Genomic DNA, 18,600 nt, shown 5'->3' with positions numbered 1-18,600 from the left:
AAAAGCAAACAAAAAAAGGGGGGGCATGCAAGAGAAGCCTCTGCTGCGGCCTCCCGGGAATACTTACTTTCGGCCATTAACAGCACTATAGGAACCACCATATTTCTTGCGGTTGCCTATTAACTCTATGATTTCAGGCACGTAGCTCGCAAACATGGCCTAAGGAGGACATAGGAGACAGAAAAGGCCAGCAGAGAAATCAAGTGCAGGACCACTAACTTCAAGATTTCATCCCAGTGCAGAAAAAGGAGATTTTTGGGGGGTGCATTCCACGCTTAAGAAGGACTACAAATATGTTGTGTCAATCAATGTAGCCTGAAATTAAATCGGTTACATTGTGATTAAAAACTAAAACAAACAAACAGGAAGTATGTAAATGCTTCAGAGGGTATCTTGACTTACAAGTGTCGTGATTTACAAGTTTTGAGCTGTCGCGGGTTCTTTAAGAGCAACAACAACAAAAAGTGATTTCAAGTGTGCTTCAGGCACTGCGCCTCTAGATGGCAGCAGCGAACTTCACAATTTCCAGCCACCATCAGTTGAAATCATCGAAAACACTTTCCAGATGAAAGTGTAGTACTAAAGTGCTGAGAAAAAACCCCGCAAAAAATACATGAATAAATACTTAAGAAATTCAGTGAAAGTGATGTGAAAACATCGTATCATTCAAGGAAAAGCAATTTCCTTACATTCCCTTTTTGTAATGATGATACTATTTTCCATATTTAAAAAAATTGGTATTGATTTTTGGGGGGCGGAACCAGAGAGGAAAGACATTTCCATTCATTTCAATGGGGGGTGTTGATTTAAAATAGGAGTGATTTTTCATTTACGAGCACGGAAAGAATTAAACTTATAAGTCAAGTACCACTCCGAAAGAAATTGAATGACAGCCAATTAATCGGTGATGGGAAAATGTATTTGACAAAAACAACAAAAAAAAACGATGAAAGAGAAATCCTTAAGTGCCATGTTTTGATCAACAAACACACCACACGATGATTTTCAACGATGCCCTGGACTCAAAACGTCACAATTGTGATGCGAGGCCAACATCGGAGTATGGAGGCTTACGCCGAAGAATGAAATCAAACAATTACTAAACAAAACTATTAGTTAACCATGTATTGTATTGTATGTTTTATGGGTTTAGTTGCAACTCAGAAAGCTATTTTTTTTTCAATTACAAGACAACGTTGTAATTAATTGTATGACAATTTTCTTTTGAGTTTACCAGAAAAATTCACAATTTTACAAGAATGATTTTTTTCTTTTAAATCGAATCAGGAAGAGAATTTTTTTTAATTCAAACATTCCCAATTATATGATAATGAGACAAAAATCTGAAAATTTTAAAATTATCATATTATAATAAGTCACATTACGAGTATGAAGTTGTGATTTTATGAGAAAAAGATGTGTGCGTTTATTAAAAATAGACGCAATAAAATTAAATTTGCAAGCGGAAAGTTTTTTTTGTTGTCGCTATAAATGCTTTAACTTTACAAGAGAAAAATCATCATTTTACAAGAATAAAGTTGGAATATTATGAGTGTATTTTTTAAATTTGACTAGTATTATTCTATGCAACTTCCTATTAACAAATACATAAAAATAAAAATAAAAATTGTGTCCTAAGACAACAAAGATTTTCATCCCAGAAAATGGTCATATGAAGTTCTTCATTTTTGGGGAGTGAAATTTTAATACTAGAGGGGGAAAAAAAGAAAAAAAAAACATTTATTTTAAGATTTTTAGGAAATAAAAATGTTTATAAGAATACATTTAGGAAGCCATTTTTTATGTCACTAAACTTGCATACTGTATATACTTTTCTTTTCTTTTTATGCCATGAGAATCTTTTGTTGTTTTCGTTTTGTTTGCAAATGTTGCATCCATCTGAGGGCCTCATAACAAATCATTCCAGTGTCGGTGTTTGTTGTGGTAGAGGTTAGCAGGTTGGAAAATTGAGGGGTTGGGAGTTTGGAACGTCGGGAGGTTGGCGGGATGGGGCAAAAGGGGGCACAAAAGGGGGTTAGAGCCACCTGAAACCGCAACACATTTAACCATCAACAACTAACACATATTGCAATTGTGGCAATGCTGAGACATGAAAAGAAACAAATGCGGGGCTAAAAAACGTACTGCAGGGTATGGCATCCAAAAATGCACAAAAAGTTTGCATTCTACACCAAGCGTCAAGACTGTTTCGTAAGAATTACGACCCGTTATCGAGGGTGACGTCACAGTCATATTACAAATTATTTTGAGCATTTTACGAGAATAACGTCATTACAAGGAAATGTGGTGGTTTTTTTTAGTCAGTGGGTGAAAACAAATAAAAATAATAATAATAATAAATAATTGTGAAAGATGGCAAATTGTCAAAAGAGTCATCTCTCAGCATTAGCACAATCAAACAACACGCAACAGCACTCTAGAGCGACACCTAGTGGCCACGCTCCCCAATTCTTTCTCTTATGTCGTTATTTTTGAACCAAACGAGAGTCTTTTCTTTACCAGACCACCAAGGATGAAGAAGACCATGAAGAGTCGGCCCAGGGTGGTTTTGGCGTAAACGTCGCCGTAGCCCACCGTGGACATGGTGACCATCAGCAGGTACACGCATTCCCAATACGAAAGAGCCTGAGAATTCTGGAAGTTCTCCCAAGGGTCCCCGGAATTTTCCACCTGGAACGAAGCCATACGTGACAAATAAAGACACCGAGCGCAAATACTGATACTTTTGGAAAAGACTCGCACAAGTGTGCTGCAAACAGCACAAGTCGTCCAAACAAAAAACCTTGTAATGGCCTAGAAATGCCACAAGAGGGCGGCTGAGAGCTTCTTCTTTTTTTTTTACTACTCATTTTTATTTATACTAAAAAAAAAAACTTTAAAACAAGCATTGCTGTAAACAAAGTTCTTTATACATGGAACAGAAATTCGTCATGCAAAACTAGAACAACAAAACAAACATTGTAAGAAAGTATACAAGTAAATACAATTTAAATTAATAACAAGAAGTGAATAAATAAATAAAGTAACTCAAATAATACATTAATAAAATAAAGAAAAGTAAATCAATTAATACATAAATAAAGTAAAATAAAAATGATTAGACAAAAATATGGCCTGGCTAAATGAATCCAAGTTAGAAGTATAAAAATGATGTGACATGTCGCATCTTGTTTTGCTAACGTTGTCAACTGACTAACAAAAAAAAACAACAACTTTAAATTAGCTAATAGTAATAGAACAAATTAAACAACGCATTCGCCACCAATCACACAAGAAATGTCCAAAAATAAAGTAAAATATCATCCAAAAACAGAAATAGAAAACTAGAAAAATTCCAAATTACAGATCCCTGAAAAATCGTCAGTAGACCAAATCCAGTAACTAAGTATTTGTACTTGGTTACTTCCCAGCCCGGTCGGCAGTTTGCAGTCATGTGACTTACCAAATGGATGAAGCCGGCCGCCGTCAGCCACGTGCTGATGAAGATGGAGCACAAGTTGACCAACTTGATAGAGTTGCTGGTTGAAACAAAAACTCAAGTTACAAGTTGCATGATGAAGTACTTTTTAGATTCAACTACACACGCCACTCCAAACAGTGCTTCCAAAATGGAATCAAGTCTCACCTTGTCTTGAGAATATTCAAAAACTGCAAAATTTCAGAGAACTGTATCAGCCGTAAGGCCCTTAAGAACCTCAACCCTAAAAGCAGAAAAAGAATCCAAATGAGATCGTGCTGGTTAAAATTCAACACAAGCGGCAAAAGGAAACGAGCGACCGCTCACAAAAACGCGCATCAACTTCAGACGATTCATTTTGACAATCGAGAAGCACTTGCGGTTACGTTCAACAACTAGCGCAAAAGGTGCCGCTGCTGCGTGCGTGCGTGCGTGCGTGCGTGCGTGCGTGCGTGCGCGCGACTTCTCTTCGGTCCCCGCAAACAAACAAAGTCAGCATGGACGCTTGCGGAAAACCATCAACGCACACCGGCTGCTGCGTGTGTCGCGGCGGAAAATCACAAAAACACACGCAGCTAACACATCAGCTGCCATCTGATACGTTTCGAAAAAGACTCAAAAATCCACAAAACGCCTCAACTAAAACTTCCACAATATTTTTTTTTCAATACCTCACCTCATAAAAACGACACTCAAGAAATAAACCTAAATTCACAATGAAGAAATGAAACTGTAAGACAGGTAAAGCGAAAGAAATCAAGTGAAAATCAAGAGTAATTAAAAAGAAGTAAAAATGAAACAAATTGGATTGATTATTAATGTTAATGTATTAAACACAAAATATTTGGAACTCAAGACATTTGAAAAGTGTAAGAATCCTGTAAAACAATTATTCAAACGACTTGACATATTCCACAGTTTGTGTTACAATCTTATCCCAAAATCCATTTAATTCATCTTTTGGATGAAAATTCTAAAAGCCTCTAAAATTTATATATTATAAATTATTTTTTTTATATAATTTTTATATATTTTTAAATTGTTTTTTTATTATTTTTTTTCCACTTTACAATTCTCCAAATTTTGAAACGTGTAGAATTTCAACAAAGAGAAACGAACAATTCAATTATTCGACCAATTCGATTCCGAAAGTGATCACATATTTGACGATAGAATTTGAAAGTTGAGGGCGGACACGATTAATCGCATTATTCATATAATTGGATTCCGCAAACGCTTCACATTTCACGTTCGGGTATGTTAAGATTAGATTGAATCCAATTTTGTCCTCAAAATTCGACAAAAGTGAAAGTCTGGTCAAAGTGGAGTACGGAAGTATTTGTACTCGATTACTCGCCGCCGCCGCCACCACTGGCGAGCGTGGTCGCGCGTCTTACCCCAGTAAGAGGCGGCACGTAAGCAGGAAGCCAAGCGGGATCCGCCGGCGTTCTCCTGCTCGTCTTTGTCGTGGCCGTTGCGGACCCGGTATCCTTTCTGGAAAAGCTCGCCGGTGGATTTCTTGCGCCGCCTGGTGGCAGGCACGGTCTGGACGCCGCCGCCGCCGCCGCCGCCGGGCCCCTTGTACACTAACATCTTGGTGGGAATCATTTGTGGACGCCTTCCAGCCCGAACGAGAAACTTTTGTCCTCGCCGCTAGCCCGCTACAGCGCTTGTGGCGAGCTTAAAGCCAAAAGGATATTAGCGCTCCGCCGGCAGCGTCGGCGTATAAGCTTCTTTCGGATTCATCCAGAGAAGCGGGAAGCAAGCGTGTCCATCAACCTGACCTCCGGGTCAGCCCTTAGAGCCCGCAACAAATGTCCTGTTGCCTTAAGCTTCGCAAAAGAACAGCTTGTTGTTTTTGAGCGGGAAAATGCCCATCACGTGACATCACGCGTGTGTGGAACGACGGGTCGGTCGCGCTGTGGTCGGTCATTTGTCGTTTTTTTTTGCTTGCTTAATCCCGGAAATAACGACAGATGCTGTACAGTAACAGACGTTGTTGTGCCAGTTGAATGAGAGAGGGGGGGAAACATTTCAATTGTTTAATGTTAGAAATAAAATAAATTAAACGTGCTTTATAAAATTGCACTTTTATAATGAATTGAAGTTATTTATTTATTTTTTCACATTTCAATTTTATGTTTAGCATATTAAATAAGGCGATCAAAATATTCATTTGAATATACTGTATATACCTACTCTGGTTTTTTAATAGTTTTATTTTTATGTACTATTTTACAAATTGTTCAATAAAAGCATTAAATAAGTTAGTCAGTATTCACACCATTGTTAATATTTGATTTTTAACTGAAAAGTGAAGTATTTGACATTAGCGTAAGTAATAAATACTTGTAATCTGGATTTCAGAAATATTCAAGAAGTTACAGTTAATTAAAAAAATATATGATGACAATGAGGCCAATATTGCAATTAAATTGATCCGAAAATTATTAGACATTCGTTTGGCATGTATGCAAGCATACCTAATGAAATGGCCAATGTGTTTATGTTACCGTGACAGTGGCCTAGCATGTCCACTGGGTGGCGCCACCCTTAAAATTAAACAAGCCAGTTCCACCTGAAGTTTTAGCAAACAACAGTCACAGCTCAGATACATTCATCACAATTTGTCTTTGCTTGTGAATAGATTTGCGCGCGTGTGTGTGTGTGTGCGTGTGTGTGTGTGTGTGCAAGAAAAAGAAAAAAAAACATTTAAAGCCGTCTGCAATGATCCCCGTAATCCTTCATTTCCTGTCAGCATCCAAGCTTGGTATTGTACTTGTTTTTTCATTCTGATGTGATTTGTCTGCACAGGTGAAGGACGCACGTGTAGCACGGCACAACACACGCGCATGCAGCGGCTCTCAAACTGGGGTCTGCTTGGGGGTCTTAAAAATGATTTGTAGTAAATTGTTTAAAAAAAAAAATGCAAATAGATAAAAATACAGTGGTGCCTTGACATAGGAGTTTGATTTCCTGATTCCTCTGTGGCCAAACTTGTAACTCAAATCGTTTAATAAGAAAAATCACACTGCATAATATTTAGCTACTTTAAAAACATACAATAATGATATAATTAAAGAGCTGTTTTTTTGTTGTTGCTGCAATTCAATGTCTATTGTGCTGCACCGGCTGATGTGCACACCTTGGCCACCTGGGGGCAGTATAAGACAGAAACTGGAAAACGTGCAACTTTTTCATTTCTAGGGTACACATGGACGTGTTGCGATGCTAACGATGAGCTTGAGAAGCGGCGGCGAAGGTTACCGAGCCAGCTGCGGTTCAGGTAGACGGACACGAAGACGGGCGGCACCGTGAAGAAGTCCACCACCGAGTTGACCTCCAGCCAGAACCACAACTTGTCGTTGGCCGCGATGAACTGACAAGGACGACATTTCATTTTTGCCCATTAGTTGCACGCCGTCGTCCTCGAGTAACAATCACAACTTGGATTGGTTCACGTCGCCGTTCAAAAGACATTCAGACACTTCACAGTGGAATAATGTTATACGTTATAAGTAGCAGTAACCTTTGAAAAGAAAATTATAAAATAGGGGTGTCAAAATGAGAGCGTTAATTTAATGTTCCAAAAGCAACAGTAAGGAACTTTCCATTTATGTTGATTATGACGACGCCATATGGACAAAAGTGCTACTGTTATGTCTGAAGGAAGACCACATTTCCTATGAGGACAAGCGCATTGTCGTTTTTTTAGCTCACTCCAGCGAGTGAAATCCGGCCCAATGTTTTTTTTTTTTGTGCCAGTGTTCCTACCATCCTCCTCAAAGTTGCGTCGTGCCAGAAAAAATGACGCAGACCCCCTCAGGACATAGCAAAGGGGTCATTCAACTAGTTTTATAGATGATGTTTCATCCGAAAAAAAATATTTATTAAGGTTGAAAAGTTCCTTAGTGCTACTTTAACACCACTCTTTTTTTTTTTTAACACGCGATTAATGACCGTCCCTTACTTGGGGGAATTCCTTTTGCAACACAGCAGAAAATTTAGCAGTAATAAATGTCATAATAATGCATATATTTGTGGAGACTGGGTTGCATTTTACCATTTTAAAAATGTGCAGAATTTCACAAGTTACTTCATTAATATGAAAAGAAAAATGCAGTGAACCGTCACCAATGTCTTACATATGCAATTATGCCATCCAGTGGCCTGACCTGAACACAAATCAATATCACACTCGTTTTTTTATAGTACAGTATTGCCTGACACCCCTAGTTAAAAAAGAATGAAATGGTTGGCATTGAGGACTTTTGCCAATTTGCTTGCTTGTACTCACTCGAAGTCCGAAGTACAAGAGGAAGAAGATGTTGAAGGCCATGTCGATCTGCAGCGTCACGTCCTGATAGAAGTTCTGGCACGACTCGATGGGACTGCGAGACACGCAAAATCCACATCAGCCACGACCGCGTCACACTTTTCATTTAGGATCGTCGGTGACATCAATCGTCGTCTTTTTTTTTTTCGCAAAAGACGTCAGATGTTTGCGTGGTTTGATCATTAATGCAGGTGGGGGGGGGGGGGCAACATGACACATGCACTCGCAAGCATTGCCTTGGTGCAAATCCTTAAAACCCTTAAAAAGCTGCCACGCGCACACACAAGCATGTGCGTTCTTCCATTTGGGGGGGGGGGTGGCGTTGAAAGCAGCAGTTTAAGGCTTAAGTGCATGCGGGGGGGTGGGGGGGGTCACGTCTCCTATGCGGGGGTCACGTCTCCTGACCGGAGGACGTCAGGCAGCCGGAACAAATGATGTCGGCGAGCCTCACCCTCAATAAACACTTGTATCTGGCGCAAATAAAGAGAAATCGTGAAAACCAGGAACAAGTTAGTAGGATGCTGCATTCGCCGTCTTTCGTCATCGTTCATGTTGATCGTCTCATCCGTAAACACCGCACCTCAAATAAACGCTCAAGGTCATCAATATTGAACGAATTCAAGCCACGTCCAAATTCAACACTTTAAATAAATGATAAAAAAATGAATAAACACTAAAACAATAAATGATATACCGCATCTCACGTTTAACCAAATGATCTCTGTTTGCAAACACTCAGGATTTTGTTGTTGTTGTTCTGCTCTAATCAATGCCCTGTCCTAAATTAATCAGGTGGGTCATGCACTTAAAAAATATATATATATAATCTACAACACCTCAAATAGACTTTAATAGATTATTTTGCCCCTAAGGAAGAAATACTTGATCATTATTATAAAGTTGATTGAGTTAATAAATGCTCAAGTAATAATAATTATAGCCTCGCCTTTAATTGATGCCAGGTCACAATTAATCACTTGGTGAGTCATGTAATTAAAAAAAAATTTAAAAAAAGAAGATTAAGTGCACCTGAAATAGCCGCCGCTGTGAGTGGACACATTGCCCCAATTAATTGTCTGACGCATTAACCCAGTAAATAAAATAGAACCCGCGCCCCAAACGCAAGCCGCTCATGTGATGTATTTAATCAAATATTTTTATCTGTAGGGAGGAATATATTCAAAATTAGATCCGTTTTTGGGGGGGAATTAAATGAAATACATGAGCCCTAATAAATGTGTACGTCCAAAACTATCGTGTGAGGATTCGTGAGAAGCCGACAACCTTCAGCAGCTCCGAGCAGAACGAGGTCATGTCATGTGCCCGAATTCAATCAAGATCATTTTGTTACCTGAAGTTGAAAAAAAAATAAATAAGAAAAACAGTCATACGGTATTTGTGTTGTGCAACTGGCTGACGACCTCCGCTTCTCTCGCCAAATGTCAAGTGCGACGGGCTGCGGCTTCAGCTCACCAACAAAACAACATGGACGACGTGTCGTCAAGCTAGCATTCAATTAGCCTTCCTGCTCTTTCTGCCGGTTTTAAAGTCGGACGACAAGTCGGCGAGCCAATTTGAAATCAGCCAACTGGTGAGTTTAAAAGCCGAGCCGCCTCGATGGGTCTGCCGGGGCGCTTCCCGGGCAGACCGCACGTCCGTCAACGAGTGCGGCGCTAATTACAGGAAGGAAAGGCTGGAGCGCGACAAAGTCCACTTGCCGAACTGGAGCCAACGGGGTCGCCAGGTGTCAAATGAGCCCGGGTTGAAAGTTCAGCGCTCATCGGGTGAAAAGGTAACGAGAGCGCGGCATGAAAGTGGACACCGACGCCCGACTCAAGCCGCCACCCCCGCCTTTAATAATGTCGCGGCTGCTTCCAAACGGCCACTTCCTGCTTTGTCTTCTTCCACTTCCTGTCGTCTAATGGACGATTGTTTTCACCCACGTCAGGAACGTTGGACTTTCCCTTGCTCAACTTTCCACCATGATGTCATTAGTCATGACTTTGAATGTGCTCTAATACATGTCAACATTTGAATTGACCTTTTGACCCAGCAATACTCACTCTGAGGAATCGATGAAGTATATCACCAGAGCGCCGATGCTGAGGGCAAACACCAGCACCACCTGAATCAAAGTCAAGAAAAGTGGGTGGTTATTTTTGTTGTTGTCACAAATCGAAGGCTTGCGGTAACGGAGCAAAATGTGTTTAAACGCTCCTCGCTTACTGTCTCCATGTCAAAGTGTAAATAAATACGCCAAGCGGCGGACGGCGGACGGCGTCCTCTTTCAGGCAAGCCGGGAACTTCAACACGATGCGCGAGCCTCTGTAGTAAAAAGGCAAGCAAGCGCTGCCAACCCCAAAACTTTCTGTTTGGGCTCCTTCATTTGTCATTTTCTAGGTTTTCACCTTTATTCAAGATTTGTATCGTTAGAAAGTATTTTTTTCTATAAATATTTGACTATGACTATTTGAATATTATAATCTTGTAGTGGGCAAACTAATCGAAACAAAAGGGAATGCACACTGTCAATTTCAATTTTGCTCTTGATCGGACCAATTGCAGTCGCTCGGAAATAAAATGTAATTAGAGTTTCGATTCCCCATTGACGGAACAGTTGACACTGAAGTCAGTTAAAGGATAAATATTTCCATTATTAACTCTTTGACTGCCAGACGTTTTCAGAAAGGGGATGCCGTGGGTGCCAGCCGATTTAAGCATTTTTGACTGATCTTTCAAGGTCCACAGAAAATTATGTGTTTGGACTATGGAAACACACATACTACCAAATGAAAGATTGGACTCTCATCTTTCATCAGAAAAAAAAGTTTGTTTCTACCTTATTCCATTTTTCAGTAATCAACAATAGAAAATGGTTAGTTTCACCTCTGTTTTGAAACAAACGTCTTTTAACGTCTTTGGCACTCCTCCATAGGATTTTACTAAACGTTATTTAACGTTTTTGGTAGTCAAAGAGTTAACCCTACAAATGATGACATGTTTTGACTTCTGCAAGAGCTAATTGGGGTCAGGGGTCAACCAATTAAGCTAACGTGACTCTTAATAATGACTCTTGATGAGCTGCAAATTCTCAGGACTTGGACAATTTTAAATGGAAGATATCTCAACGATTAATCGGATCTGTTATTTGGATACAGATGACTGTACGGTATTTATTGCTGCGGGAGCTCTCAGAATCACAAATCGTTGACTCTCGTGCCGCTGTAAAGCCAAATGTTCTGCAAAATGTTCTGGAAAAGCTTTGAAGTTCACCAGTTCTCACGATGGAGCGTCTCGAAATGACAAAAATGTGGCAGCTTTCCCGAGAATGGATGCGTTTAAGCAGAACGTGGTAACAAAGTTCCTTGTGACCTTTTCGCACACTTTCACTTGCAAGTGTCAGGGACGCGTGGACGCGCGAGTAGAGGGGAAGGGGCGGGGCCTGCGCGCGAGGCCAACTGGCGCTCATCCGTTTCCACATGACACAAAAGAGCGTTCGGAACAGGAGTGCAGCCGGCATCCATAATGAATGAGCGCGGCCCCAATTCATCTCCATCATGTGCAATTGCATTGGCTAAAAAAAAAAAAAAAAAAAAAAAAAGAGTTGCCAGCATGAATTTTTAATCAACTCTTTTGGGAGACAGCAATTCTCTTTATGGCTCCCTGCGACAACCACACGCGGTAAAATTAAAGTACAACCACAACTTGTGATTCAAAATGTACAAAGTATTCCAAAAAACAGGACATTATTGACATCATTACATTCACACTGTCAGTGTGAAGACTGCCAAGCGTGCCCATATTGTATTGCATGCATGAATAGTTAATAGCCAAGGTGAAAACAAGTTGTCGGGTCCTTGGAGACTCATTAGAAGATGGAGACGTGCGCGGGACACGACAGTGACGTCAGCAAAGAACAGCGGGGACGGACGGCAACAAAACAGCCAAGACGGAAAATCCAATACTGTCCAGTGACCTCCAACTTGCGTCCGTCAGGCACTCTGCCTGCCACCAGGTGGCGCCAGCAAACCTCGCAGCATCCGCCCACCATCAGTTCAATGCAAAAGGACACTCATCGGTCGTGTTTCGCGGCAGGTATGAGTTTTTCTAACCATGGGTCGAAAGAAAGTGAGTGCTGAGAAGAAGAAGAAGAAGAAGAAGAAGCACTCACACTTCCTCATTCAATTACACGGGCGCTCTCATTTGCGCAACAAGCTCCCGTACCCGATCCCGCAACCAGATGTCCCCGCTACGACATAAAGACAAACGTGTGTGCGCGCGCGTGTCATCCAGCGTATGAACTGCGGCGGCCATGTTTGTGGTAGCGTCCCCGTTGTGATTTAAGCCTCCCTGGCAGCGGCCCAAACAGCCCGAAGAGCTTAGCATGGCTGAAGTACACTCGCGTACACCAACTGTGCCCACCGCCAACGTGCACAATCATTCGAGGGACACCTTGTGCCAATTTCAGCGCATTATTTGCCGTCCGAGCTGGCAACGACAGACCTTTTCGTCATGTTTGCAAACAACAAGTGGCAGATCATCAAAGTGAAAAGATGGCAATGTTGCGTTGCATGCTTGGGGTTGCCTACTACTGCAAAAAATATCACAACATGTGCATCACCTGTTGCTAGGCAGAATTCCTGACTCGATAGGCCCAGAAGACAAGACAAAAGAGGACTCCCCGTCCCGTACACTTTGCCCTCTCGTAATGCCAGAGCGAGCGTGACTCATCGGTTGTTTTTATTCGGCGCATGCGGCAAGAAAGCAGCAGCGGCAGGCCGGGACCGCGGAAACGCCGTCACGCCAAAAACACCGACAGTACTGATGATTAGCGACGACGCTGCCTGCAAGCGGAAAGACACCAGCCGCAAGCTATTCATGTTGCGCTTTCCCAAAAAGAAGACAAACTACTCATCTTATACTGTCTGAGAAAGACGGAACTGCTGATGTTGCGAGAACAAAAAGACAAACGGAATATTTCATTATCCTAAAAACAAGAAACATCTTGTTAGTTTCCAAAAAAGAACACAAACTATGTTGTGCTTTCCTAAAAAGAAGACAACATTTTGATGCTGAAAAGAAGGCTGCACTTCCTTAAAAAGAAAAAAAAACTATTGTTGTAATTGTCCTTAAAAAAAAAAGACCTTTTGAAAGGATATTGATGAAGGTGCTTCTCTACTATTGTCGACTTGTTGAAAACCGAGTGTCGTTCGAGAGCGCCGCCGCTCCCGTGTGTGCGTGGCGGCGTAAGAACCAATAAGGCATCAAATGACAGACGGGATCCCCCGTGGCACGCGTGTCATCACAAACGCTTTGTTGTCAAAGTCAACACGCTTTTATTTCAGGCTCCCGACAGCCAAGAGAGCAAATACAACTTTATTGACTCAAACACTTTTTGCTGCTAATTCAAGCAGCAGACAACAAAAGTGGAACGTTTGGCATAGAACGCAAAGCAAAACCAATTTTAGTCAACTGGCTTTTTAACTGGAAAACGAGCATTCACGCTCATATTGACGGCAACTGCACAATTTGCAGTGTGATTTTGGAAGGCGAGCGGACGCTAGCTTAATGCTAACACGCGATGCAAAACGATCACGTAACAGTTTGTAACGCAGATTTGAACACAACCGGCGCGCCGACAAACGTAATCCGACTCGCTAACCCGGTTCCTTCTATTTGAAGGCATTTGTCAGACGTACAGCGGTCGCCGTGGCAACCGCCCTCGCTTGACCAGATGTGATCTCTCCGAGGGGCATTATGGGATGCCAGCGTGTGACCTTAATACACCATTTAAAGCCCTGCGCGCGCTTTGTCTGCGTCTGCGGGGACGAGCCGGCCCACAACCCCCAGACGACGCCAAACGTCCCGTCTCGCCACTCACCAGGACTCGTCCTGTCAGCGTCTGAGCGGAGATCATCACTCCCGCCCAATCTTTCACCGACGTCATCCATCCCACCTCGCTGGCCGCCGCCGCCTCGTCCTTGTCGGCACGCTTGACGACGCCGTCGGCCGTGGTCAGCCGGTGTACGTCCTGACCCGCCACAGAGGAAATAAAGTGGGACATGGGCTTCAATACGCATGTGAAATTAAGCAATTATACAGTGGAGAGAATAAGTCTACACACCCTGTTCAAATGCCAGGAGAAGGAACCGCCTACTAAAACATCTGAACTTTATTTAGGGTTCATCAGCGAGCAGGTTTGTGCTCATTCATATTTAAAATGAGTTTAAATGTGATTGGTTAGTTCTGAATGCAGACACACACCCAGTTATGAGGGTGTGCAAACTTTTGCTAACACGTGTACCTCAGTGGTTTGTCCATCTGAATTGCCCTCGACAACAGATTTGTACAATGGTTTATACTGGTCTCTTTTTTAATAACACAAAAAACGGCATTTCAACAAGAGTGTGTAGACTTTATTTTTTATGATGTCACATTTCAAAATATTTTTCAGAATTGTCCCTCAGTTTTATTTGATGCAATCATTGTGGACAAATATTTTAGATTCATTATTCAAAAAGTGTGGTGCTCGATTTTTATTTTGTTAACAAGAATGTAATTAAATGCATCCAAAAATTGGATTTAAAAAATATTGATAACACCAGAATGTACAATGTTGATCAGTTTCCCCTCAATTTTACTTTTTTTTTTAATGTATATACACATTGAAGTGATGCACATGGTCAGATGCAATATCAATGTTCCTGAATTTATTCAATTTTTTTTACTTAGATGTTTTTTTTTTTTACTGTATACAATTGATAAAACTTTTTAATTCAGAAAAAAAAATATCGAATCGAATCAACTAATTGATTAAAACAGATTTACTCGACCCATGCCAATCATGCATGTGAGGTGTTGTATCTGTGACTTTGAATGTGTGTGGCTTTAAAAGGCGGGGCCTGGCCTGGTGAGTGATATGGGAGACAAAAAAATGAATGTCAACTTGACTGTTGTCAGCCCTTATTATTAGACTATTTTTTCTTGTTGTACTTTTTATGCAGTTTTACCACTCTCACATGCTTTGAACACATTAAAAGGTACTAAAAAAAAATAATACTAATAATTTTAAAGCCTTTCTTAGCATCTGTTCTCTCGTGGTGTCCAGGAAAGCGAAACATCATTTGATCATACTGTACTTAAAATGAGTTGGAAAAGCAGACCATAATGACACCATAAAGGCCGACATCAACAGCTTGCTCCAGCGCGGTTACCTTAGTTACTGTTGCTAGGGACCGGCAAGCTGGACAGAAGGCGCTGCAAGAAGCGCAGCCTGACGGCACGCAAGAGAAAAAGTATCGATTTGATGGATTTCTCGGCGCCACCTGACGCCTCATCGCTCTGCTTCGTCATTTTGTGCGTAATCCTACTTAGAAAATGTAATTAAATAATAAAAAAAAAATCATATTTAAAAAAAGGCCAGTAAGACAAAAATAGCCAAGCGTTAATTAAGTCCCAAAACCTCTTCCCCGACACCTCACGAATCACAGCTACAGTCGGCGAGAAATTGATGGCGGCGCTCGAGAATTCAATTAGTTGGCAGGTGATAAGCCGAGGTGAGCAGACTAGCGGCTCTTTCGACACGCTAACCTCATCATATGTGAACAACAAAACGGTGCATTTGCATCTTATGCTACACAATGGTGCCTTAAGTTACAAGTGACCCGACTTATAATTATTATTTTTTGCTCTGTCTTGCAAGCACAACCTTGAAAAACAAGCGCTTGTGTCGGCAGTGAATAAGCAGCTGTTTGAATGTTGAACAATTCCTAACAAAATAAAAAATATATGTTTCAAGTCGTTTCATGGCTCAGCCAGTCAAAATTCACCTGAAAACGAAATACAAGACTAAGAGAATAACACAATGTGTAACTTATTAAAAGTAACACAAATACAAGTAGCTTAGCCTTGGGACGTCCGTTTAGCTAACAAACTTTGCTAAACGCCGTATGCTAACGTTAGCATTGCTAGTTGCGGTGTTAGAAGCAAGCAACGGATATTTGAACACAAACTGTGGCGCACATGTGGACAAATAATATAACAATACTTACAGGCGTGTATGTATTTTATCATCTATTCAAAAATGACTACGATTATATGCATCTTTCTGTCTGTAGTGTAAAAGTATTCTTATTGGTTAGTGCCCCTGGTGGCCAAGTTGGCCACACCGGAAGAAGCTGAAATTAATTAGAGACAAACGCAACTCGTTCTATTATTTACATTTTAGCCAATTATCTTAATTCTCAGGGGTTTTTTTATAAAGGTTAGGGTGTTAGGGCTGGAACGGTTTTCATTTAAAAAATATTAAAAAAATTAAAATTAAAAAAAAGCTACACTCAATTACATTGAAACCTTTTTTGTTGTTTTTAAACAATATTGCAATATGGTTTTGAAGACAGAAATATTCATCTGAAAATGTAATCTTTTCCTTTTAACAGAAAAGAATTTCCACAAAAAAAAACCTTGAAATTTCAGACCTGATATTTGTATTAGTTTTTGAGAACCAATGCGATTTTTGCATAATTTTGGCATCAGCATGTTTTACAAAAAAGAAGAAGTTTATAAACACAATATTGTGACCTAATTTCGAACACATGCAAGTAGAGTTGAAGGTGTCTCTTGTACAGCTTTTCTCCTTTTCGTGCAAGACTTTTTGTAAATGAAGCTACTAAATGTTGCCCACACGAGTCCACCCTTGTGCACTTAATTGCTGTGGTGACACTTTCCCGGCTGCGGGGTGAGAGTTCAAACACTCAAGCTCGATGACGGCCAATTATTCTCCCCAAGCTGAAAAGGTTGCCGGCAAGAGAGGATTTGTCAAAAAGTGACATTTGCTGCTATTGTGATGAAAAAAAGGGGGCATCTATCTATTATTCAAGGTGTCGGAATAGAAATCAGATTGCCGCAATGATGAAAGCGGCTGACGCTTGCTTTAAAAGTTTGTCCAGACTATGCTGAGCAAAGCACAGCGGGCGCTCACCTGAAATGAACGGCTCACCTTCTAACATTTAAAGGCCACATTTTTATTTCCACAAATTTGATTTTTAATTAAAAAAATAATAATGACAAACTTTGACAATTTGAGTGCTGGCGTATCTGAAGCAACTGGCTCTCCTTGCCCACATGCCAGGGCATCACAGCACCGGGTGAAGGCAGCAATCAAGGTGGACGTTCTCAAAGGGAAAACAGGAAGTCAGGAGAAGTCAGAGGAAAAAACGGGAATGATGTGATTGTGAAGTTGCATTTGTGAACAACGCGCTAACGACATGCTTTGGGGGGGGGGGGGGGGGGGCAGGTGTGAGGTGTTTCTCATACAAGCAAGTGCACACATCACCCAGACTGACTTGACTTGGAATCATCACACGCACCCGCTCCTTGCTTGCTAGTTGCTTAGCAACGACAACAAAAAAAGATTTACACGGCACGCGTGCAAGAGCCTGACGATGCATTTCGGACACGGACGCATTTTCATGAAGATTTATTCCGGGGTGGGGGGATGGTGGGGGCGCTAAATGGATTTTGGGTTGGGGAGGGGCCGATTTGGGGACCGAATTCTATGGTGTTAAAAGTTGAAAGTGTAACTTTTTGCTGACATGTATGTGATTTTAATTGTTACTTCTACCACCCCTTGGTTTTTAATCTCAATTGGACATTCCAGGTTAAATGAAGACGGAAAAAAAGTGTTACGTTGTCGATGTATACCGTTTTAGTCGTTTTGCTGTTGTTTGTAAATGCTTATATCGAGTAGCCTTGTGTTATAAAATGTGCTGTATTAGCCTACATATATTTGCCGAGTCAAATCTGTTGACACTTTTAGGCCTCCGAAGTGTATTTCAGTGTCGGCCATGATGCTGTTCGGGCGTATTTGGTGTCAAAAGTTGGAGACTCTCCAAGGACTGCACGACTTTTTGTACCGATTGCTCGTTGGCAGCCAACAAGTGTCGCTTTTCTTTTGCGGCTTGGCAGAGTCTTGCCTCCTTCCTTACCTTCTTCTTCTTGTCTCGGCAGTGGCAGCAGACGGTCCACAGGTACTTGAGGGTCCTCCACAGCAGGATGATGAAGAGCCCCCCGAAGAAGGTGACCATGGACGAGGCGAGGAAAGCCCACCACATGCGCTGGCCGCTGCTGTCGCACGGCACGTCGGGCGAGAAGGGGATGATGACGTTCATCTTGGCGATGTGCACCGACGGGTCCGAGCTCAGCCGCTCGCGGCTCTTCGGCATGTCGGGGCCGGCCGAGTCCACTCTTCTCAAAGCGAGGGGGCTCGCCGCTGCTCCGGGGCCATGGCGAGGCCGACCTCGGGCGTCTGCCGAGCGGCCGCGAAAGTTGCGTGGGGGCGCTCGGGCGGCAACTTGCTAGCGAACGGGAGGGACCGGCGTCGCGGTACCGACGCGGCTTGGTTCGTCGTGCGTCATCCGGTGCGTAAACGGCCACTTCGGTCGGCAAAAAAACAACAAGGCGGAGAGGGGGAAAGAGAGTAAATGCAGCGTCGACGGCGGTGTTGCTGATGTTGAATCTGCCTCACGTTTCTCTTTTATTCCCCCCCCCCCAAAAAAAACAAAAACAAATGGAGAGGGCAAAGGAGCGGTTCGCGTGGCTGCTCGGCGTCCGACCGTCGCACGTTGGGAGGCGGCTGGATTGTGGCAGATGTACAGGTGGTGCTGGATGGGGGGGGGGGGGGGGGGGATGAGAGAGAAAGAGGAGGGGGCGGCGCTAAAGAGTGCAGACGTGATGCTTATCAGAACAGGACGAGGTTCGTTTGGGGTTTCATAAATGCAGAGACGAC

The 18,600-nt window shown here is 42.0% G+C and overlaps 1 protein-coding gene across 4 annotated transcripts in view; it reads right to left on the bottom strand.

The window, feature by feature from the left end:
- Window positions 1–18,460, bottom strand: part of LOC144038058 (calcium-activated potassium channel subunit alpha-1a-like) — a 39,939-nt gene extending 21,479 nt beyond the window's left edge. Inside the window, exons 1-9 of one of the 4 annotated variants that reach the window (XM_077550172.1) lie at window positions 17,801–18,460; window positions 13,696–13,845; window positions 9,878–9,939; window positions 7,776–7,869; window positions 6,746–6,857; window positions 3,647–3,722; window positions 3,464–3,539; window positions 2,521–2,691; window positions 68–159 (exon numbers count right to left, since the gene is read on the bottom strand). In XM_077550172.1, the coding sequence (XP_077406298.1) occupies window positions 68–159; window positions 2,521–2,691; window positions 3,464–3,539; window positions 3,647–3,722; window positions 6,746–6,857; window positions 7,776–7,869; window positions 9,878–9,939; window positions 13,696–13,845; window positions 17,801–18,037 (1,070 nt within the window). In that variant the 5' untranslated portion in view covers window positions 18,038–18,460. The remainder of the gene's footprint in view (window positions 1–67; window positions 160–2,520; window positions 2,692–3,463; window positions 3,540–3,646; window positions 3,723–6,745; window positions 6,858–7,775; window positions 7,870–9,877; window positions 9,940–13,695; window positions 13,846–17,800) is intronic. The other 3 variants (XM_077550171.1, XM_077550170.1, XM_077550174.1) reach the window with 3 other exon arrangements.
- Window positions 18,461–18,600: the final 140 nt, after the last annotated feature.

This window comes from Vanacampus margaritifer, chromosome 18, assembly GCF_051991255.1.
Source record: "Vanacampus margaritifer isolate UIUO_Vmar chromosome 18, RoL_Vmar_1.0, whole genome shotgun sequence".
In the NCBI taxonomy this organism is placed as follows: Eukaryota; Metazoa; Chordata; class Actinopteri; order Syngnathiformes; family Syngnathidae; genus Vanacampus; species Vanacampus margaritifer.
Note: the sequence above shows the minus strand (reverse complement) of the source record. Positions and strands in the feature narration are given on the sequence as shown.